Source organism: Bos indicus x Bos taurus, chromosome 6 (assembly GCF_003369695.1).
Source record: "Bos indicus x Bos taurus breed Angus x Brahman F1 hybrid chromosome 6, Bos_hybrid_MaternalHap_v2.0, whole genome shotgun sequence".
Taxonomy (NCBI): domain Eukaryota; kingdom Metazoa; phylum Chordata; class Mammalia; order Artiodactyla; family Bovidae; genus Bos; species Bos indicus x Bos taurus.
In genome coordinates, this window is record NC_040081.1 from 101522769 (window position 1) to 101547059 (window position 24291).

General features: G+C 44.4%; 1 protein-coding gene across 6 annotated transcripts in view; it reads left to right on the top strand.

Annotated features, from left to right (window-relative positions):
* The window catches only part of AFF1 (AF4/FMR2 family member 1), a 197225-nt gene that overhangs the window by 95261 nt on the left and 77673 nt on the right, over positions 1-24291 (top strand). For 3 of the 6 annotated variants that reach the window (XM_027544973.1, XM_027544974.1, XM_027544977.1), the window contains 2 exons: positions 716-839; positions 1235-2155. In XM_027544973.1, the coding sequence (XP_027400774.1) occupies positions 716-839; positions 1235-2155 (1045 nt within the window). The remainder of the gene's footprint in view (positions 1-715; positions 840-1234; positions 2156-24291) is intronic. The other 3 variants (XM_027544975.1, XM_027544976.1, XM_027544978.1) reach the window with 1 other exon arrangement.

Here is a 24291-nt window from a genome sequence, read left to right on the forward strand (position 1 = left end):
AAATAAAAATTATCTTTTCAGGTTTACATGCTAAGACACTTCCAGGAGAGTGGGCTGAAAAGAAAGTAAATGCTGTTTTGGGTGCCTGGTAATCTTTTAATTATGAAATAAGCCCTTTGATTTTAATCTTCCAAAATGTACAATACTGATCCAGGAATAAAGTTCACATCCTGCTGACTTCTTCAGATGAAAAGCTTCCACCTCTACCTGGTATTTTGCAGACTGGAAGCAAAAATATCATTAATCTTGTCTCAGTTCCCCCACTGACTATAAAAGACTGTTCTGTTTGGAGTCAGTCCTGAGCCACAAAGGCAGGCGGGCAAAATGAATGCTTAGGTTACCAGAGCCAGGACCGGAGCTGGGGGGTCACAGCCAGTTAGTTGACTGTGGCCTTAATCTAGGAGCAGGATGAGACACTTGGGCTTTCTTTCTTTCTTTTTTTAGGATTTGTTTTTATTTATTTATTTGGCATGCGGGCTCTTTGTTTCGGCATGTGGGATCTGGTTCCCTGACCAGGAATCGAACCAGGCCCCCTGCATTGGGAACTTGGAGTCTTAGCCACTGGACCTCCAGGGAGGTTCCCTTGGGCTTTCTTTAAATCCGCTCTCTGTTGTCACAGCTTTTTGAGCTGTCCTTGCCTCCCTCACAAACGTGCGTGCGCAGCAAAGCTTGGATACTGATAAACTTTGTTTGTGTTCTTTTGTGGCGTCTGAAGCAGCTTGTACAATGAAGACAGAAACCTGCTTCGAATTAGAGAGAAGGAAAGACGCAACCAGGAAGCTCACCAAGATAAAGAGGCATTTTCTGAAAAGATCCCCCTTTTTGGAGAGCCATACAAGGTATTTCTTGAATACGGGAAAGTCTGATTTATCAGCATGTTTGACTTTGTGTTGAAAGTGAGTCTGAACAAGGGTCGCAACTGTGGAAATAAGACAGTTATCCTAGAGATTGTTTTTGAAGACAAAATATAAAAGTCCTCTGAACCTCATTAATCAAATTGATCAAAGTTTGTGGTTTTCTTTTGTAATGTTCGTCTCCTGTATTTAGTAATATTTGTCCATGGCAGGCTTCTCAACAGGGGAATTGAGTTAAAGTTGCATGTTAAATTCTGTGTTACACGTTATATTGAGATGTTTCTTTTCTAACGGCATTATGTGACGTGGTTTACTAAATGGTGATTTCTCTTCTCCTTTTGTCCCTTAGTATCTAACTCTGTTGTCTTCTCTTTTTTCAGACAGAGAAAGGTGATGAGCTATCCAGTCGGATACAGAACATGCTGGGAAACTATGAAGAGATGAAGGAGTTCCTTAGTAGCAAGTCCCACCCCCAGCGCTTGGATGCTTCTGAAAATAGGCTGGGGAAGCCGAGATACCCTTTATTTCCTGAGAAGGGGAGCAGCCTTCCACCCCACTCCTTCCACACCAGTGTCCACCACCAGCCCGTTAACACTCCTGCCTGTGGGCCACATCCTGCTGGTAACATCGGCCACCACCCAAAGATGGCGCAGCCAAGAATGGAACCAATGCCAAGTCTCCACGCCAAAAGCTATGGCCCACCGGACAGCCAGCACCTGACCCAAGAGCGCCTCGGTCAGGAGGGGTACGGCTCTAGTCATCACAAAAAGGGTGACCGCAGGGCTGATGGAGACCACTGTGCTTTGACGACAGACTCTGCTCCGGAGAGGGAACTTTCACCTCTGTTCTCTTTGCCTTCCCCAGTCCCCCCTTTGTCACCTGTACATTCCAACCAGCAGACTGCTCCCAGGACGCAAGGAAGCGGCAAAGTTCCCAGCAGTAGCAGTAGCAATAAAGGCTACTGCCTGGCCAAGTCTCCCAAGGACCTAGCGGTAAAGGTGCACGATAAAGAGACCCCTCAAGACAGCACAGGGGCAGTGGCCAGCCTTGGGGTAGCCCCTCCTCAGCCACCTTCTCAGACCTTCCCCCCACCCTCCCTCCCCTCAAAAAGCCTTGCAATGCAGCAGAAGCCCACGGCTTATGTCCGGCCCATGGACGGTCAAGACCAGGCTCCTAGCGAGTCTCCTGAACTGAAACCCCTGCCGGAGGAGTACCGGCAGCAGACCTTTGAGAAATCAGACTTAAAAGTGCCTGCCAAAGCCAAGCTCACGAAGCTGAAAATGCCTTCTCAGTCAGTCGAGGTGAGTGGAAGTCCACATCTGGGGCGATTTCTGCGGGAAGGAAGATTTGAGGGGGTAGTTTTCAGGGCAGGGGTGTCCGTGGCCTTTGTAGAGGGAGATTCTTTCCTGGCTTTAGGATCTTGTTGGCACGCAGAAAACTCAGGTCTGAGGTGGATTACTGATGACAGATACTGAAATGTGATTTGTAGGAGGTTTTGAAAAATCTTCTTATTGAGCCGTGATTTACATACAGTAAAATATAGAGCTGGTTAGAGGACAGCTTACTCTGTTTTGAAAAATGTGTACACCTCACAAATGTATATGCCTGTACGACCCACAACCCAGTCAAGGCAGAGGACTGTTGTATCATGAAAGTCTCAGACAGGTTTTGAGCTGTCTTTGATATTTTTGACTTTGTGGTGTGGGGGGGTGGCACTGACTTCATTAAAGAAAATATAAAGAAAAAAATTGTTCTGGTTGATAGATCCTCTGTCCCAGTTAGTTTTTCTTCAGATCCAAACCATAAAAAAGGGAAAACAAGAGGTCAAAATGTTGAAGGCAAAGTATTAATTTTTAAAGATTTGTTCCCTGTATATGGTAAGAAACTTTGAAACTAAATTTCTGTTCTATTTTATTTATCACGTATGAAAGAAGAGTCGGGGTGTGGTGACATCTCATTTGAGAGTGAGTCACAAATATAATACAGAACGGTATTCAGCGATGGCTTTTTGACGAAACCAAAACAGTCTTTTTCAACAAAGGAAAAATTCCTTTTTCTGCTCTTTTGACAAATGGCAGTGCGGTGCTTGAATGAGGAGAATCAGAGCACCCGTCCTAGCGCTGCAGTTCTAAATTAGCACTAGTTACTCAAGTTCACATTCGTAGTGCAAAGTGAAACGTTTGAAGTGCATTTATTTTAGCACTTATCTGTTAAAGTAAAACCTGTGGTTCAGTTGCATGTATAGACATTCTAATTTGCATATCCATTGCCCAGAGATGTGTGTGCACACACGTGTGTGTGCACGCGCGCGCGTCCACATACCAGTTTTATATAGTGTTGGAAGGTTAAAAAAAAAAGAGAAAATGACTCCAGGATCCTCAGCTGGAAAGATAACCCTTATCTTGAAGGAGGAAAATCTGTTTCTTTGTGACTTCAGCTTTTGGTTTAGAAGAGGTTGGGGTTCCGGCCACAGTTAAGTCTTGAGCTGGAGTGTCTCTGGATATCTTCGAAATGTGACTGGTTTTCAGGTTGAAGAAAAATTAGAAATGGCCGGGGGTGGGGTGGGTGGCGGGTGGAGAGGATGGTAGAAATGACCAAGATGGTAGAACTTTCCCTTTAACCCTGTAAGTTACACACATTCACTGCTGTGAGGCATTTATTGAACATTTTGTGCTGGGATGAGCGGTGGGGAAGAGCGGAGAATGAAGGTGGAGAAGAATAGAGGTCTTCTCTCCTATGGTCAGTCATGTCTGACTCATGGTGATCCTGTGGACTATAACCCGCCAAGCTCTTCTGTCCATGGGATTATCCAGGCAAGAATACTGGAGTGAGTTACCATTTCCTCCTCCAAGGGATCTTCCCAACCCAGGGATCCTTAACCACTGGGCCATCGGGTAAACCCCTATGGTCAGTCAGCCCTCCTTATAATTCAGAAAAACGTATTGGAGTTTTCTTCGCTTTATTTATCAAATAAGGTCTGTTATATTTTCCTAGTTTTTTTTTTTTTTAAAGTTAAGGGGACAATTTGACTTTTATTTTCCTTCCAAAAGAAAACTAAGCAACTAAATTTGCTTTAAAACAATTTTAAGGCAAGTTAACAAATATTTGCATTGTCTACCAAGTGCCCAGTCATATGGGTAAGCCCAAGGTGGGTCCCTGCCCCAGAGAGAAGGCAGGCTAGCATGATGGTCAGCCTACACACACGACACAATTCAGGAGCTGTCTGCTACTAGGTGCGTAGAGAAAGTCTCACACTTCAGCCTTAAGATTGTGAGCCCATGTAAATTCAGCCAACAGGTTTTCCTGTAGAGTTCTTAGGTGAGAGGGTGGCAGATAACGTTTTGCTTTATTGGTTTAAAGAAAAAAAAAAAATGATGAGGCCAGTTGAGATGTCTCCAGGGTCTTAAAGCTCCTTGGACTTAATACATATTTCAAACATAGGGCCGCATTAGATGGCCCTTGCATATTTTCTTTTTAACTTGTTTTTAATTGGGTAATTGCTTTACAAGGTTGTATTGGTTTCTGCCTTAAAACAACACGAATCTGCCGTAAGTGTACATATTCTTGCATATTTTCTGAGTGGACGTTTGGAACGAACAAAATCCTCCATAGATTTGGTGATAAGAGAACGGGATTTTCTTTGTTTTGTTTTGTTTTTGTTCTGCTATCAACAATGAGTAGATGTAAACGGTCTTCAGCCTGTGTTTGTAGTCAGCCTTCATTTTAACATAGTAGCTCCGTCCAGCCTTTGGGCGGGGCTGTCAGGCCAGTGGCAGCTGTGGTGCCAACTCTTGGAGCCCCTGGCAGTGTGGGTGGCATGGGAGGATGGAACTGAGGCTTGGGCAGATGGAGGGCTCTGGGCAAAGAACTTGTAATGAAGGGAAGTCAGTCTGGGGAGCAGGAATACTGGTGCTCTCTGGCTAGATTTTAGATTTGTTTTTAGCTCTTTTAAGTAAGATCTTGCATTTCACAGACTTACCATTTATTTTCTGTTCATAGACCCCATAAGATGACAATTCTTTATGGTTTTTAAGACATATAGATTGGATTTAAAAATCTCAAATTTTAGTATTCTGGTGAATCAAAGAAAAGCATAGAGGGTGGGGGACAGGAAAAAAAAAAAACAAAAAACAGCAGGGAGCTGACCCCAGAGCAGGCAAATTCTGAATGTAGAACAAGAAAATAAGCGACTGCTTGGGCTGTTGGTGACCTTGGTACAGAAGCACAGAGAATACCAGGGCGGAAGGGGAAGTTGGCTGTTGATAGAGCTACGGGAAGAGCCATGGGCATGGCTCAGTGGTTTTCCTTTATTTGCTGAGTTTGTCTTAAGGCAGATCGGAGGACGCTTCCTTTCCTGGCTTTCTGAGCATGAGGGTTTTGAGGTTTGTTTCTTTGTTCCCCCTTCCCTATTGCTTCCATCAAACTGTGTTGTTCAAAATGGACCTAAATGGGAAAGTCATCTTGTCTGCTTGGAGTCCTTTATTCTCAAACCACATACATACATATGAGTTCCTTACTCATTTCTGTCCTTCCATTTCATGGGAAACACTGGGTTTGTATATTTTAGTTGGTTCTCCTAGAAGATGGTATTCCTTTCTGGGATAAGTCATGCTCACAGTTAAAACTTAGTCTTTCCTAAAATCCTACAGGGAAAAAAATTATCACAGGGTCAACATTCTGACTAAACAGAGGCCAGAGCACACAGTCTGTGCTGGGTTTTTCTCTGGGCATGTTGGTTTTAGTTTTGTGTCAACTGGAAGATGTATAGTGGCTTGAAATGACCCATCTGAGGGTACAGCCAGAACTCTGCCATCGCGTGTGGATGCCTTCCAGCTGTAGAGTTGCCACTTCAGAGATGGAGCTGCCCAGATGCAAGGCTGAGATTCCTTTCTAGTGCTTTTCTACCTGAAGTGAACAAATGAGAGTGAGAGGAAAACCAAGGCATCTCTGTGTGAGTGTTCCTAAGCGTGGACCTTGGGCCGGAGGAGTTGTGCTAAGAGGCAGGACCTAGGAAACAGACATTTTACTGAAAGGGAGAATTAGAGTAAGCGGAGGTAGGCATGTTAAATTGTGTACTGGATTCAGAATATTAGAATTTTATGACTAAACCTACAGCCTTGCAAATAAAGCATAGAAGGGTGAAGGCACTTAATTTTGCTACAGTTTAGTTAGTAGCAGAGCCAGAGCTAGAACTCTCAGTTCTACTGTCTTTCTACTTCTGCTTTTTAAATCTGCATGGAGCAAGGAAGGATCTATTTTGGGGGTTGGGGTGGGCAATGCCTTGCAAAATCAAATAAGATATCCCTCAGTCATTCTGACTCTTTTCCACCCCATGGACTATAGCCCACCAGGCTCCTCTGTCCCTGGGATTCTCCAGGCAAGAATACTGGAGTGGGTTGCCATTTCCTTCTCCAGGGGATATTCCCGGCCCAGGGATGGAACCCAGGTCTTCCGCATTGCAGGCAGATTCTTTACCATCTGAGCCACCAAGGAAGCCCCAAGTCAGAATGAGAAGTAAATCAGAAAGAGAAAAACAAATATCGTGTATTAACACATATATATGAAATCTAGAAAAATGGTACAGATGAACCTATTTGCAGGGCAGCAATAGAGATGCAGACAGAGAGAATGGATGTGTGAGGGGAAGAGGGGTGGGGTGAACTGGGAGATTAAGATTGATGTATATTCACACTATCCTGTGAAAAACAGCTAGTGGGAAGCAGTTGTATAGCACAGGGAGCTTAGCTTGGTGCTCTGTGGTGACCTACATGGGTGGGTTGGGGTGGGAGGGAAGGTGAAGAGGGAGTGGATGTATATATATATATCTGATTCACTTAATAGTACGGCAGAAACAAACACAATATTGTAAAGCAGTTATACTCCCTCAGAAAAAAAATACTCACGGAGACCACTGGAGGCTCTTGAGCAGGAGAATGATATATCTACTTTCTTTATTTTTGGAAGGGATCACTCTGGCTTCTGGGTGGAGAATGGCTTGGAGGGACAAAGGTGACCGAAGTGGGGAGGCCAGACTGTGGGGTTAGGAGATGCCGGTGGCTTGGAGTAGGATAACGGCAGTGGGTGTGGTGAGTCGCGGACAGATTCCAGGGCTTTGTGATTGAATGGAGATGTGAGTGGGCTTGAGGTGTGAGTGAAAGTGAGACATCAAGGAAGGATCTATTTTGGGGGGGGTGGTGAGTGGGGGCAATGCCTTTCAACAAAATGGGATCTTAGTTCTCTGACCAGGAATTGAACCCTTGTCTCTTGCATTGAAAGCTTGGAGTCTCAACCACTGGATCACCAGGGAAGTCCTGAGGAAGGCCCTATTAGAAGGGTTTGGATGGTGAGATGATACCTGCTCCAGAGATGGAGTTGACCTGGGCCTAACAGGTTTGGAGGGAAAACCAGGAGCTCTGGGTAGATGGTGCATTATGTTTGAGATACCATTCAGTATCTAGGTAGACAGGACATATTGACCATGGTCAGTAGTAGACCAGCCCAGAGAAAACATTAAGACTGGGTGTTTGTGGAGGGGTAAGAATCACAGGATTGGAAATAAATGAAATGGAGCCAGCATTCGATAAGCACGTGGCACAGGTCAGTCAAATGGGGAAAATAGGAAAGGGGATGACAAACCACTCCAAGAAGTCCGGAAAGGCAGCATCTCAGCATGAGCAGTGGCCTCTGGTTCAGCCCTGGGTCTTGGCACAAGCATGAGCAGAATTTGCCATCTGCTGGGACAGAGCCTCCAGCAGCCAGGGACCGGCTCTCAGGAGGGGAGTCGGGTCCTCCAGAGGAGAGCCTTTAGTTGCTTGGCTCAGTGGGCTCATTTTAAGGAATTTATCTGTGGGTGTCATGGTCTTGCTCTTAAGACATTCATGACTCTATGGTAGACTTTTCAGAACAACTAATACAGAAGTTCACGTTGGTCACTGGGACTCCATTTTGAACCACTTGACATAGCTTAAATCCTGAAAGTTTCACACAAGATGAATGGAAATCATAACACAAAAGAAATCTCATCTTAGCACTGGAAATCAATTTGGGCTGTGTTTGCGTGTAGTGAGGGTTTGAAGTCTGGGGACCAGGCAGGTGCAGCTGAAGAGGCCTGCAACCAGACCCTCCCTGGGTCGGTTCTGCAAGCTGTGGCAAGCTCAGGGGTCAGAGGAAATGGGGTCCTACTGGGTCTTTGGAAACAAAAAATCAAAGATCATCTTGGAAATGTTGAGAATGTGCTTATAGATGAGGGGAAATTATAGGTTTCTGTTTTTTTCACTCAAGGTTTGATGTGTATGTGTAAATATTTCAAGTATCTTAATTTGTGCAAATAAGTCCCTTTGGAACGCAGCAAGGTTCACTGTCAGTTTATTTATTTATTTTTTCACTGTCAGTTTAAATTTGCTTCTGCTTCTACCTCCTCATATGGTCCTCCGTCATTCCCCTCTGGAGAAATCTGGCTTTGAAATCTGATGAGTTTCTCATTTCTGCAAAGCAATTGCTCTTTGCTGTGGCCTCTCATGACATCATTTGGGAACATTTTCTGATACCAAATCCTTCAACCTCCTTTCAAGACTCAGGTGTCACCTGCAGCTGTGAATTCATTGTTGGACTACCTTAATGCATGCGATTCTTAAATTACACCTACCATTTTAAGGAAACTGCCGGCCTTGTACTATGGAGTAATCCATAGTGGAAAACTGTGATAATGATTCACTTTGCGTTCGTGCATACAGTCTTCCCTACTTTCATGTTTAGCTCTCTTACTATCTTAAACCCTGAAAAGAGGAACTTCCCTGTTATGAAATGAACTAACCCCTTAAGAGGTTCACTTCTGCTATGTTGATGGTGTATATCCTGCTCAGAGTATTGTTACGTTCCCCCGCTTCCATGTCCCATCATTAGTTCCGTACTTTAATATATCTTCAACACCTAGTGTATGGCAAGCCTGCTGCTGAGGATGGGGTTACAGTGGTGGGCAAACCCCAGGTGATGTCTGTCCTCTTGGACCTTAGCTATCTAGTTAGAAACTGACACTATTCAAATAACCACTCAGATCAATGTGTAAGAACTATGGCAGGTTCCATTAACCCCATAATATAAGGGACTCTAATCTAATTCTATAATATAAGGGAATTTGCAAACTATTATTTTTGGGACTGCCCTGTGGCGTTAGTGGTCAAGAACCCACCTGCCAGTGCAGGAGATATAAGAGATCCCTGGGCTGGGAAAATCCCTTGGAGAAAGAAATGGCAACCCCCTCCTATTCTTGCCTGGAGAATCCCATGGATGGCAGGAGCCTGGAGGGCTACAGTCCATGGCTTTGCAAAGAGTGGGACACGACTGAAGTGACATAACACAACACAAAAACTATTATAATTCCCATAAAGGGGGATTGTGGCTTAGAGTGTAGGTGCTTAGGAAAGAATCCTCAGGGGAAGTATTGAGTGAGATCTGAATGGTGAGTGGAACTGAAAAAAGTGAGGAGTTACCTTAGACCATGTGACCCGCTATAACAAAATGCCGCAGATTGAATGGCTTGTAAACCATAGACATTCATTTCTCACAGTTCTGGAGGCTAAAAGTCCAAGATCAGGCCATCAGCATGGTCATGTTCTCATGAGGGTTTTCTTGTGGGTTCCCAGACCATGCGTTCTTGCTGCGTCCTTACGTGGTGGGAGGGACTAGGACTTTCTCTGAAACTTCTTTTCAAAGGCAACAATTCCATTTCTGAGGACTCTACCCTTACAACTTAAGCATCTCCCTGAGGCTCCCACCTCTTACTGTCATCACCTTTGGGAGACAGGATCTCAGCCTGACTTTTGGGGGCACATCAGCATCCAGGCTATACAGTAGGTGTGTTAGGAGTTAAACCGTATCAGTATTCCAAGCAGAGGGCAAGTGTGTGCCAGTGGTTTATGCTGCGTGATGTACAGAGACTGTTAGAAGTTTTCTTGGGTTATAAACCCTGGACTGTAGATCAAAGGGAATTTGTGCATTCATTTTATGCATTCATTCTGAAACTCAGTGGCAGGTTTGAATCACCTGGGGGAAGCTGGTTAAAAATACAAATGTCTAAAAATAAAAATTCCTGGGCCCCATCGTAGAAAATTCAGCAAGTGTACAGGTGGACTCAAGTGTTTGTAGCTGATTCTCATGAGGTTTCTTCTAGAGCCTGGAAATGAAACTGTTTCAGAAGGACTGATAACAAGCCGCAAGAAGTTCAAGAAAGGCCCCCTGGTTTTGGGGTCTCCCATGTGGACCCTGAGAGCAAAAGATCTGCTGAATTGATGAGTCTGCTTGTGCTGAGCAGGACATGAGAGGAACCACAGGGAAGAAATAAGGGACTAGGGTCCCCAAGCCTACATACACGCTTCCTCTACAGCTCATGTGTATGTGTGTTTTTTTCTTGTTTTCCTTGCATGCTAAGTGACTTCAGTCATGTCCAACTCTTTGTGACGCTATGGACTGTAAGCCCACCAGTCTCCTCTTTCCATGGGATTCTCCCAGCAAGAAATACTGGAGTGGTTTGCCATGCCCTCTTCCAGAGGATCTTCCCTGCCCAGGAATTGAACCCGTGTCTCTTCTGTCTCCTGTTTTTTTTTTTTTTTTTTGGCAGGTAACACCACCTGGGAAGCCCTTTTTTCCTTGAATCTCCAACATATTCAAGTTCATGGGGGAAAGTAAGATTCTGATACAAACTTATTTAGCCCCATTCAGTTTCCTAAAATTATTCGTATTACAGTAGCTCTTTTATTGCAGATTTAAATTAGATTCCATGAGCTGGAACTCAGTTAACTTGGGCAGACCTATGTGACTTAACATGTTTGTGAGGAAAATGATGGCAGAGCGAGAAAGGTTGTCTGTGTGCACAGTTCTTCGAGGACGTTGAGAGTCTGAGGCAGAGTACGTTCTATTTATGAGAAATAATGAATAGTGACTAACCTGTATCTGCTTGGCTAAATTTTAGATCCCCAAATATCTAAATATAGACGTTTAAAAATAGTGGCAAATGACTGACAGGTTTGAGTTGAAGCTGCAAACAGGCTAGATTGGACCTGCAGACTATTTTGTTTTGCCTATATAATGTGTTTTTTCTTTTTTTCCTCCCCTTTGAGCTAGTGTTTACAAAATGGAGAAATCTGGTGAAAAATCATATTTTCTGTTTTGCCAGCTAGAACTGAGTAGATGCTGCCACCTTTAATTTCCTGATTCTGGCTTTTTTTTTTTTTTTTTTTTTTTAGTTTGAAGAACCTCTTTAAACTCTGAAGGAAACATTTTAAATAACAGAAGCAAAATATTTTTGAAAAAAGAACTCTAAAATTGCTAGAAGTGAGTTGGTGCAAAGAATAGAATTGCTTACAGAGCAAGAAGAAAGCCTACGATTGAACCTGGAACATCTTTTTGGGTGGTATTAACTGGAGTTGTTTTCTTCGTAGGTTTTACTTTCCTTCTCATGATGCCAGAAGTACATTTGGTACCAGGATAAGAAATTCCTGTTCCTCTTTGTTGTTTTCACACTTGAAATGTTTGTGGAGGGTTATTGGATCCCCCCTGGGTCCCTCATGCTGTGCCTCTGCCAAGGTGGAGACGTTCACTGCTTTATAATCTTTCCAGGCTGTGTGTTCTCCCAGGCTCTCACATAGCCACCCGAGTCATTGCAGCTCTTCTCTAGATTAATTGTGTTTTATTTTCAGCCAGCTGATAATCTTCAGGGACAGAAAACCAGATATTCCAAGGGGAGTCCTGTTGATGACCCAGTTAGCGAGCGATCTTGACTGAGGCTGTTTTGGAGGGAGTGGCCCATATGCATGAGATATTTAAGCAGCATGCCTTTAAAGAGAAGATCTTACTTCATGTTATCATAACAAGTTTAGTTTTTGGCCTTGGGTTTCTCCTCTCTAGTTGCCAAGATTTTTTGAAAATCATTTTCCAAGGTTAACTTTGCAGCACATTCACATTTTCCAAGAACTTTCTAAGCAGTTCTACATGAATGTTGTTCCTTTTTAATTGTTGAAATCCCAAGGTCGACCATTCTCCTCTCCTCCCCGCACACCCCCCACTGTCTTCCCCCATGCCGCACACAGATGCTCAGGGTCCACACACATCATTAGATTTTTCTTGAGCCTCATTTTATTCCCTGTTTAAGCTTGGCCTACTTTTTCTCTGCTTTTTTCTAACCCCCTAACCCTGTGGTAATTTGTCAAGCCCATTCTAATCTCCTTAATCCCTTCGGCTGAAAGCTTTTGAGGTTTAATGTTTTAATCTAGAGGCCTCAGTATTTAAGTAATTAGAGGTCCTACTTCTAGCTCTGTCCTTTAGATAAATCACCCTAGGGTTTTTTTTTTTGTTCCAACTTATAAAAAAAAGAACTCCGAAAGTTCATATTGGGCGAGACTAAAGCCTTGCATTGCATGAATTAAGAAAGAGCATGCTGTGCCCTTCCAAGTCCCTTCGTGGATTCTCCTTTCCCTTACAGCTCAGTTTTTAAAGCACTCCACCCCAAAGCAAATGTTTGCTATTGCATTTTAGAGAGAGAAAACATTTAGTAGAATCTTATGCTATAATTAAAGTTTCTTATGTTACTTCCAACATTTTTTTCCTTCACATGCCTGAGAACATGTTAACTTGTTTAAAAAAAAAATTATTTCTCCTATTGCCAGATAGTCTGGACATTCTTGCAAAGTGTTAAAAACCTTTTCTGTCAGGAACAATTTAGACCTAGAAGGATTCACTTCTTACATTCTAGGTTTCTGTCATTTTAGTCAACCATGTTGAAACACCCTCTAGATACAAAGGGGAGCTGCTAAGAAAGACTTTTTAGTTTTTTTTGTTTATAAAAAATAAGTAAAAGACAGTCCATTGATTCCATGCCATAAAACATATAAAGTATCACCAGTATGAAAGGAAAATATGGAATTACTAATTACCGTCGTGTAATGTTCACTGTGGTCTTGCACACTTATGATAGGGACTGCTCCAAACGCTTTCTATGTGTGAGCACCATCACTGTCCCTTTTTAGTGAGAGATTTACAGAGATGCGGAGAGATTCATTTGTTCCATGTTTACCCGGGCAGTGAGTGCTGGATCTAGAATTCAGATCCTAGTAGTTCAGCTCGAGTCGACGCCCTTAACTGTGACACCTATGTTATACTGACTTTGAAAAGAGGAAGCTGCACAGTTATTTTTGTGAGTTGACTTCTGGAGCACTTTGGGTATTGGCGAAAGTATATTCCAAGCTCAAGGATTAAGGAGAGAGAAGACATAAAGACAGGAAAGGGTGTGAAATCTAATAGAAGTAGCTGGACCTTTGGTTCAAGGAGATTGGTTGGAGGCAAAGGAACTCGACCTTGCTGTGTTGTCCATTTATTCTTCTGGACAGTGGGGCCGTGGATGGATGGCCATCCTTATGAAGTGCTTAAACCAGTACTAGATACATAGTAAGAGCTCAGTAAGTGGTGGTAGGTGTGATTAGAGTTGAAATTTGAGCTGGACTTTCAGGAACAAGGTGAGAAGTTAGTGTTGAGGAAGCATGAAGACTCAGAATATGTTCCTGGGTATTGGAGTGTAACTTGAGTGTGTAGGTTGGATCAGATCAGAGGGACCAGGAGTGCCCAGGTATGGTTTTCAGAGGTGAATAAAGCCCTAAATATTTGATGTTCTAATGTTAAACAGATGAAGAGCCTGGGGAAAGAGAGCATTTGCTTGGGGTTTTTCGAGCTTTTAAAAGCTGGTTTGCCAAGGCGAGCATCCTGCTCACCCCTGAGCAGCCACCTTTCTCAGAGTTTGGCAACACCTGGTGTAAATATTTCACTTTACAAAGCTTGTGTGTGTGTGTGTGTGTGTGTGTGTGTGTAGTCATCACGCCAGTTGTGTCTGACTCTTTGTGACCCCATGGCCTGTAGCCCACCAGGCTCCTCTCTCCATTCTCCAGGCAAGAACACCAGAGTGGGTTACCATACCCTCCTCCAAGGGTTCTTCCCAACTCTGGAATTGAACCTCCGTCTCCTGCGTTAGCAGGGAGATTCCTTACTGCTGAGCTACCAGGGAAGCCCTTACAAAGCTTATGCACTCAGAAATACTTGACTGCCTCCCCCACCCCATCCCCCTTTTAATTCCCCAAGCCCTTGTGTATTTGTTTCCTCTCGATTGTCACAGCAACCTTGTGAGCCGGGCAGGGCACTTGGCAGGAACCACCATCTAACATGCCATGGAACCAAGTCGCTAAGAAGTTTAATGATCTAAGCTCGTAAGTGGCAGAGCCGGGGGCCATAAAACCAGGACCCTTGCCCTCTGGTTCTCATACTCTTTCTGCCACACAACATGTCTTCTCTGGAGTCATGATCCTTTGTGTAACACTTTGAACAATGCATTAGGAGTGCTCTGTTTTTTTGCCTGGCCTTGCATTCGTGTCGGCATCTGACAAATGCACGTGTTGGGTGGCACAGATGATTCAAACGACAAGGTGATTCCAGCTCACATGGTGGCAGCCATGTGGCTTGCTCTGAGGCCTTTAAGTTTGCTTCTACTGTTTAGAGGAGGCAGTCACCAGGTATAAATCTCAGTCCCACCTACGATGACTCAAAAAAAAATTCCACATCCACACCCACCAGTTCACTCTTTCCTTTTGATCTCTGAGAAGGAGGTGTTCTTCCTCTTGCCCGGCCACCTGCACACCCTTTCTGATTGCCTTACATCTTTCTCCCGTCACCTGGCTCTTTCCTAACAATCTGTAGTTCCATCCAGACCTTTCCTAGCTGAAAAGGCAAAACAAACCCTTCCTCACTGCGGTGTCTTACTCCGACTGCTTCTTTCTTGTTCCCTTCACAGCTCAAGCGCTGGAGACAGAAGTAGGTAAACACTCTGCATGCTTGCTCTCTTCCCATCCACTTTCTGAACCCAGTGCAGGCTGTGCGCCTCCACCCTCTACCCTCCGTGCCCGGGTCCCCGGTGATGGCCTCCTAGATGCCCAGGTCCAGGAGTGCGCTTGAGCATAGCCTGCGTGACCTCTTTGTGACGTCCTACACTACTGGCCACCAGCCCCGCATGCACTGCCCATTTGTGTTCTCTACTCTTTCTTCTACCTCTTCAGTCGTTGTTCAGTCGGTAAGTGGTGTCCGATTCTTTGCAGCCCCGTGGACTGCAGCGCGCCAGGCACCCCATCCTCCACTGTCTCTTGGAATTTGCTCAGATTCATGCCTGTTGAGTTAGTGATGCTCTCTAACCATCTCATCCTCTGCCACCCCTCTTCGGGCATGCTCCAGTCTCCTCCAGAAGCTGCCTGTCCCACCCCTTCTTCAGGATCTGCCCTCAACCATCTTTTCTCTTTCTTCAGCCTTTCTCTGGTTAGTCTCATCTCCATTCAGGGCTTCAACTCTTGAACCACTGATGACCACCAGGTTATTTTTCCAGCCTGAAATTCCCCGAAGTTTTCTGAGCTCTGCCTCCTTTTATGTCCACTGCTCACTAGGCGGTTCTTACAAATGTTGCAGCAGCATCTCACAGAGAACCTGAGCGTGGCAGGTTTCACATCTGCCTCCCCTGGACCGCTTCACATACACACACACTGAGCTTTCTCCTCCTTCCTGGGTTGTCTGTCTCAGTTCCTTTCTGTATCTTCTGCTTTATCCCCCTGGCAACCCAATTGTACGGGGATTACTTTCTAAATGTCTGTTGAAAGTTTTTCCTTTTCTGCATTCCTCACCACCCCTTTAGAGTTTAGCTTTTCTTTTTTAAAAATTTATTTATTATTTATTTGGCTGCACTGGGTCTTCGTTGTGGCACTTGGGGTCTTTGATCTGCATTGCTACACGTGGGTTCTTTCTTTCTTTAGTTCATTACCGCATGTTAACTCTTAGTTGCAGCATGTGGGATCTAGTTCCCTGACCAGGGATTGAATGCAGGCCCCTTGCATTGGGAGCACAGAGTCTTAGCCATGGAACCACCAGGGACATCCTGTGGTTGAGCTTCTTGTCACTTATTTGAGCTCTCACAGCTTCCTTCTAACCTGTCTTCCTGAGTTTTTCTTCAAACCATCTGCCACACTGTTCCGCATGATAATTATTATATGAAAGCCGGATCAAGTTGTCCTAGTTTAAGATCCCTTGGAACCTCTCCATTGCCTCCAGAAAAAGAACCTCCAGTTCCCTTCTTACCTGTCTTTCCAGGTGTGGGCAGGGGCCCTCCCAACCCAGGGAGACTGTTACCCAGGCTCTTGAGCAAGGATTTCCCCTTCTGCTCCTAGAGCCCATACCTCCAGCCTTAGCACTTCTCCTTGGCCTCGTTTTGAGGGTGGGGTTCACTGGTCTCATACGCTTGTTTGTCCTTTGTGTTCAGCACAGGTGAGGACTGGAGCCAAACAGGGCAATTTCCTGCCTATGCTCAGCTTGAGAGTTCTTATCCAGTTTACTTTGATCTGGCGTCTGAAAGATCACCTCTAATAAGTGTTTGTTGGAGGAGAAGGGGAAAACAGTTCGCTATGGCACCGAATTTCCTGTTTTAGGACACTTAGACAGGCAGCAGGCACTAAGTTCAATATTTTTTTTAGCGAAATTGTTCGAGTTACCATTTCCAGCCTGTTTATTTCCCAGGTCATTCTAGGCATTGTTGGGTGTGGATTTGAAAATAAGCAGCGTAATCCGATTAGTAGGTGTTCTTAGTAGAGTGCCAGCCTTAAATTGCTGTGCTTTTCAGTATTGAATTTAGAGATTAATCAGGTGGTTTATGTACTAGAAAAATTGAAAAGTAATGATTTTTATGTATCTGCTGTGTATATAAGTGCTTTGCACTAGTTTAATTAAGACTCTAGATTTCCTTTAGTGAAAGTGTTAGTTGTGTCTGACTCTGAGACCCTATGGACTGTAACCCTCCAGGCTCCCACTGCCCAAGTGGATTCTCCAGGCAAGAGTCGGTTGCCATTCCCTTCTCCAGGGGATCTTCCCAACTCAGGGATCGAACCCAGGTCTCCTGCATTGCGGGAGGATTCTTTAACTGTCTGAACCACCAGGGAAGCCCTTCCTTTTGTGTGCGTGTGTGTGTGTGTGTGTATTTAAAATATCCAAGTGGTACTTACAATAAAATTGCTGTTAATCTCCAAGGATTTGCAGATTTAAATATTTTGCCCTGAATGAATCACATTTTTGGGAATAAGCCAGCCATTTTGGGTAGAGGCAGTAACTCCTCTATACCACTTGGGTATCATTAATGGGTATCCTAGTAACTTAAGAATTATTGACCCTGAAAATGCCCGACTGGCAGTCTGGGTTTAATTTTCTAGTAAGATTAATTATCTTGCAGTAAAGGGTAAAACAGACACCAGAGTCCTTTATGTCCCTTATGTTCTCTCAGGATTCCAGTGAACTAGTTGCTTAGATGAGGGAAAACACTGGTGTGTTGTTCTGAACCTAATTGAGTCCTTTATTGTATTATGACTCACCTATAGTTCACAGATTTATTTCGTGCAAGTCATATAAAATAACTGCACGGTGGTTTGTTTTTTGCTTCCTTGGTTCATGTTTCTTGCGATCTGTCAGGCTGCTGCTGCGAGCCCAAGGCTCTGGCAGGAGACCATCCCAGGTTAGCAGTGAGCCTCATGCTTCATGCTTCTCACCATCTCTTGGAGGTGAGATGTCCATTCTGTGTATGGGGCTGTGTGTGCTAAGTTGCTTCAGTCGTGTCCATCTCTTTGCGACCCTATGGGCTATAGCCCACCAGGCTCCTCTGTCCTTGGGATTCTCCAGGCAAGAATACTGGTATGGGTTGCCATGCACTCTTCCAGAGGATCTTCCCGACCTAGGGATGGAACCCAAGTCTCTTAGGTCTCATGCCTCGTCAGGCAGATTCTTTATCACGAGCATCACCTTGAAGCCCCATATGGGGCTATCTTCAGGATAAAAGAGATCCTTCTCTTCAAAATGGGCATGTTTCCCAGTTACCAATTCCCTCTGTGGGGAGAGAAGGAAGCTTGGAACTCAGTGAGGGCGCTCACCCAGAGGTGCACATCTTGTCTGGTGTGTTAATTTCGTTACAGCATCTGAAAATTGGTAGGTATCACACTGAAATCTAGATTTTGATTTTTTTTTTCCTTAAAGTACTGGAAGCATTGGCAACATAAGACTGGCATTTCTGCAGAACAGCAGTTGGCCAGCCTTTTAGGGAGCATGCTCCGGCTTGCCCCAGTGCTCCTGTGCCCCACCTGCCATCTGCCCCATCCCTGGGAGTGTGGGTGTCCTCTCCCTGTGAAGTACAGCATCTCTCTGTCGTGTGATTGTGCCTCCCTCTGGGCAGAGGGAGATGAGAGATGAGAACCCAGACGTGCAAAAGACACATCTTTTCAGAAAGATTTAATACTTACTATTTATTTGGCTGCACTGGGTTTTAGTTGTGGTATGTGGGATCTAGTTCCCTGATCAACGATTGAACCCAGGCACCTTCTTGGGAGTCCAGAGGCTTAGCCACTAGACTACCAGGGAAGTCCCTTGGTGAAACTAAAAGGGGCTTCCCAGGTGGCTCAGTGGGTAAAGAATCCACCTGCGACGCATGAGATGCTGGTTCAATCCCTGGGTTGGGAAGATCCTCTGGAGGAGGACATGGCAACCTACTCCAGTATTCTTGGCTGAGAAATCCCGTGCACCGAGGAGCCTGGCGGGCTGTAGTCCATGGGGTCATAAGGAATTAGACACAACTCAAGCCCCTGAGCGCATGTGTGAGCACACATGCACACGCACGCAGACACACACACACAGTGAAATGAAAAGGGGTTGATTTGCAAACTTTTAAATGAAAGACCATAAAGTAGGTCCTACATGTCTTCTTTATCTTTTTGCCCTTGTGTCCGAATGTGAAGATGTTTTCCTATAAACCGCTAAATGTGTAATTTAAACACTTGTTCGTATTTTAGTTGAGGAAAAACTCCCACAAGTTAGCCTACTTGAGAATTCTCACGCACCCTTCACCACCCCCCGCTTTTTTTTCCAAAGTTTTCGCTATTACCATAAACAATGGAATGTAGATTCTTACCCTCCTTGTCACCAACTAGAAATGCACTTTTCTTAGTTTTTTTTCTGTGTGTGATGAGGGGGTGGAGAATCATCATGCTCTTTTCTGCTCTAAAATATTATGTTTCTTTTTTAAAAAAGAGTCTGAATTCTCACAATTGAACTGTGATCCTATTTCCTGTATCAAGTCCATTAGCATACCCTTTAGTACCTTTTATTCTAAATTACTTTTCTTGTTTTTACAGTGAATGATCGGAAGTTGGTTTTCAACACCCATTCAGCAAACAAGAACTGCTTTCCTTCCTTTGATCTTAGCAACGTGTGTGTGTTTTTGTTTTCGTCTTGTGAACAGCCTTTATTGGTTGCATCAGAGGGGGAGGATAATAAGCTCTGACTTCTGACGTGGGGGAAGCGGGGCTCCAGAGATTCCATCACCACTACCCCCAGCACCGCCCCCCCGCCCCCCGCCCCCCGCCCCCCAGAGCTGGTCTTATCAATTTTGATCCTGGAATTACATAGACAGCTCACGTTTAAGTTTCTATAGTGTACAGGGTCTGTGCATGCTCAATCACTCGGTCGTGTCTGACTCTGCGACCCCATGGACTATAGCCTGCCTCCTCTGTCCATGGAATTCTCCAGGCAAGAATTCTGGTTGCCATTTCCTCCTCCAAGGGATCTTCCTGACCCAGGGATTGAACCTGCATTAGCAGGCGGATTCTTTACTACTGTGCCACTTGGGAAGCCCACCTCTACAGCCCAGGGTCTGTAGAGTAGAATATTCTATACTTGTACAAGTATCCTTAATTAGTATAAGTGAGTGAAAGTTGCTCAGTTATGTCTGACTCTTTGTGACCCCATGGACTAGACAGTCCTCGGAATTCTCCAGGCCAGAATACTGGAGGGGGTAACCATTCCCTTCCCCAGGGGATCTTCCCAACCTAGGGATTGAACCCAGGTCTCTCTCATTGCAGGTGAGCCACCAGGGAAGCCCTAATTAGTATAGCTAGCATACTGTTGGGGAGAAGGCAATGGCACCCCACTCCAGTACTCTTGCCTGGAAAATCCCATGGACAGAGGAGCCTGGTAGGCTGCAGCCCATGGGATCGTGAAGAGTCAGACATGACTGAGCGACTTCACTTTCACTTTTCACTTTCACGCATTGGAGAAGGAAATGGCAACCCACTCCAGTGTTCTTGCCTGGAGAATCCCAGGGACGGGGGAGCCTGGTGGGCTGCTGTCTGTGGGGTTGCACAGAGTCGGACACGACTGAAGCGACTTAGCAGCAGCAGCAGCATACTGTTGAAGAACTGGGCTGTGACTGTTTTGTGGAGAATTTCCAAACCGTTCTTTCTTCTTGGATGTCATCTTTTTTACTCTGAGCAATATCCTTGCTGAGCATTTTGATGTCTTAATAATTTTATAACTAGGGATGAATAATAAATATATAATAGGACATGTAATCCATGGAATGCTAAGCACTGTGGATATTGTTGGAGGGTAGGAAGATACACCTCAAGATTTTTTTTGGGGGGTGGGGTGAACTGAGGCACTAATCCAATAGAACTTTCAGGCATTATAGGTAGTGGTTAAGAGGGTGGGTTTTGGATTAAGGCAGATTTGGGTTTGAATCTTATTTTTACCTTGAATTAGCAGTTAGACTACAGGCAAATTACTCAACTACTAAAAATTACTGCTCAGGCCTCAGTTTCTAGTCTATAAAACAGAAAGAGTAATAGAATATTTCTTAGTTTTTAGGCTTAAACAAGAAAATGTTTGTGAAACTCTTAGATGTGTGATTGGCATATAGTACTTATTTAATAAATAGCTTGTGTATCACACCATTATCATGGTTATTTTAACACTATGTATTTGTCTCAGCTTATAATCTGAAATTGAGGTAGTTGAAAAGTTTTGAATATTAAGGCCTTAAGAAAATATTTAAGGAATATTTGATGTGAATACTGAAGTGAAGGATAGTTAAGTGAAGTGAAGTGAAGATAGTGAAGGACAGGGAACCCTGGCGTGCTGCTGTCTGTGGGGTTGCAAAGAGTCGGACACAATTTAGTGACTGAACGAACAACAACAAAGGAAATATTAAATGGGATGTAATGTTTCTAACTCAATACTTTGGCCACCTCATGCGAAGTTGACTCATTGGAAAAGACTCTGATGCTGGGAGGGATTGGGGGCAGGAGGAGAAGGGGACGACAGTGGCTGGATGGCATCACCGACTCGGTGGACATGAGTTTGAGTGAACTCCGGGAGTTGGTGATGGACAGGGAGGCCTGGTGTGCTGCAGTTCATGAGGTCGCAAAGAGTCGGACACGACTGAGTGACTGAACTGAACTGAACTGAATGTTTCTAATGTATAACACTGTAGAGTGAGACTGACTGGACTCATTTTCCTTTACTTACAAGTGGGGCAATTCTACCTGAACCACAGGGCTGTTATGAAGATGAAATAGAATATATTAGCCTAGCATATAGTAACTGGGATATCCCACCTTCCCTTGAGAGTAAAAGCAAATTCACACTGTGGGAGAAGTGTCCACTACCCATCTTCAGGTTGTCTCTATTGACATTGCAATTATATTTAGTGGTCCCAGGGTCTTAAGAGATATCCTAATGTTTGGGGTTGATTTGATGGTATTCTTCTCAGTTGTTTTGGTGATGTAATGAAATTCTATACCATGGGTTTAATTTTACTCATGTTTTAAAGTGTGCTTTTTAAAATAAGAGGCTTGAATAAATACTTTGTGGTGCTAATTAAGTATTGAGTCCTGTTGCATTTTCAGGATTCCAGGGTTTTATTGGTTGTTGTGAGAACTTGTCAGGGCTTTCAGTTGTGTTGATATTTGGGCATCATGGAACATATGGAAAAAAGATTACGGAGCCATACATCATATGGTGTTAATTGGTGTTCTGGATTCAGGTAGGAAAGGCATGAGTAGGCCATTGTTTTCATGTCATTTGTGAGGGACAGGCAACACTTGGGTGCACGAATAAAGTAGGATGATTTTCCAAGGTAGGGCATCAGTGCTGCTGCTGCTGCTGAGTCGCTTCAGTCGTGTCCGACTCTGTGCGACCCATAGATGGCAGCCCACCAGGCTCCCCCGTCCCTGGGAGTCTCCAGGCAAGAACACGAGTGGGTTGCCATTTCCTTCTCCAATGCATGAAAGTGAAAAGTGAAACGAAGTCACTCAGTCGTGTCCGACTCTGTGTGACCCCATAGACGGCAGCCCACCAGGCTCTCCTGTCCCTGGGATTCTCCAGGCAAGAACATGAGTGGGTTGCCATTTCCTTCTCCAATGCATGAAAGTGAAAAGTGAAAGGGAAGTCACTCAGTCGTGTCCAACTCTTCGCAACCCCATGGACTGCAGCCCCACAGGCTTCTCTGTCCATGGGATTTTCCAGGCAAGAGTACTGGAGTGGGGTGCCAAAATCATCAACATGTCCCAAGATGTTCATTCGGTGTTTGGTTTAAATAGTATTGATTAGAGCATGAACTTCCAAAAGAATATATGGGCACAAATTTTTAGGTATCTTAATGTGAGTTCAAAAAATATATTTACTCCAGCACATCAAACCCAGAATTTCATAAATATTACTTAATATGAAGCCAAATAAAAAAGTGGATTGATCATAAGTTGATTAAAAAAAATAACAGTACAGGTAGTATTATAATATGATATCACTGTCAGGACAGTGTGAAATTGACTGAAGTTTGGGTAAAACTGTTTCAGACTAGACTTTGAGTCATGGAGAATTAGAAAGTTCAGTTAGAGATGGGGCAGTGTCACAGAATAAGCTTGATGCCCCAGTGTGACTTAAGACATCTCTTTGCCTTCATCAGTGAGGGAACTTTTCATGCTTGAAAAACTCCTCGGTTAAGAACCAAATTTTGTTCATCATTTTCTTTCCCCTGTTCTTCTGCTTCTCCATCCAATTGGTGCTTAATAAATGTTTCTACTACTGACAGCTGTTACTTCTCTTCCTGCTGCGAATGCCATATGGTCGGCATTTTTGACTGAGGAGTATCTTTCAGAAGGCTTTTATGATAATACTGTGTGAAATGTATTTCTGATTATGCCAGCAGGTTGTCGTGCAAGTTATTGGGTGGGTAGGATTTGAAGAAGAATGGGGCTGGACTGTTTGAATATTGAGTACTTTCAGGAGTGAAAACAGTAGAGGGGCCATCGATTTTCTTCAGAATATCAGAATGGGGTAGAAGCATCACTGCATGGTAATGAAGATAGAGCTGATTTTGATTAGAGCATTACAGTCCGTGTTTTAGTCCCCTTGCTTGCAGACCTGATATTTATTGATGGACAACGTGGGGTAGATTGTGGCATTCACTCTTAAGAGCTGGTCTCACGCCAGAAGCCTCAGAGTGGAGACATTCTCAATAATGCTCTAGTAGTTGGTTAAGTAAAGCCCAGGATTTGGCTTTCTAGTGGCCCACTGTGGCCCCATAAAGGGACAGTCATGTAGAAGGGCAGTGCTAAATGGCCAGTTCTTGCTTTTCCCTGTTGGGCCTGGAACTCATCTCAGGGAATGTGTGTTCTGCACTTTCTTCTTGTCCCATAAATGGCTTGATGTGAGGGTCTCCTGGAGGCAGTCTCAACCAAACCCCCAAGGCTTATCAGCACTTGCCGGATGGACAGCACCACAGCCCTACCCTGGTTCTCACCATTCTCCTAGTCCCCAGGGCTGGGTCTCTTAGCCTCTACAAATCATCCTGTTTTCCCCACATTAATTACTTCAGAATTTATTAGAAACCTGTTGCAGACACAGGTGTCTAGTAGGTGATGGCTCCCTCAGAGCTAAAGAGACTGGCTGTTTAAAGAGAAATCACAGAGAGGTGCCAACAAGGATTGTACTAAACAGTTACTGAAATATAACATTTGTTCTTCTTTCCGTTAGCGGGCTTCTCTGGTGGCTCAGTTGGTATCTGCCTGCAATGCGGGAGAATCTGTAAGAATCTGCCTGCAGTGCGGGAAACCTGGGCTTGATTCCTGGGTTGGGAAGACCCCCTGGAGAATGTGGCAGCCCACTCTGGTGTTCTGGCCTGGAGAAGTCCATGGACAGAGGAGCCTGGTGGGCTACCTTCCGTGGGGTTGCGAAGAGTCGAACATGACTGAGTGACTTTCACTTTCACTTTTTCATTCCTTCAGCATTCATGTCCCCTTTCCAGAGGAAGTTTTCATAGATGTTCATTAAATAAAAGTTGTGTTTGGGTGGTGGGGTGGAGAAGCGGGAAAGGTTAGTAGATTGAAAGAGGGGGAACAGAAAGACTGAGGCCTTTGTATCATGGTAAGATTCATATCTGAGTGAAAATGGTGTCTGTGTTTTATTGAGAATGTACTGTGTACCAGGCACTGTGCTTAAGCTCTTTCCATGCAAAGAACTTAAATAGCTGGTCCCTGGCAGGGTCGTGTCTCGA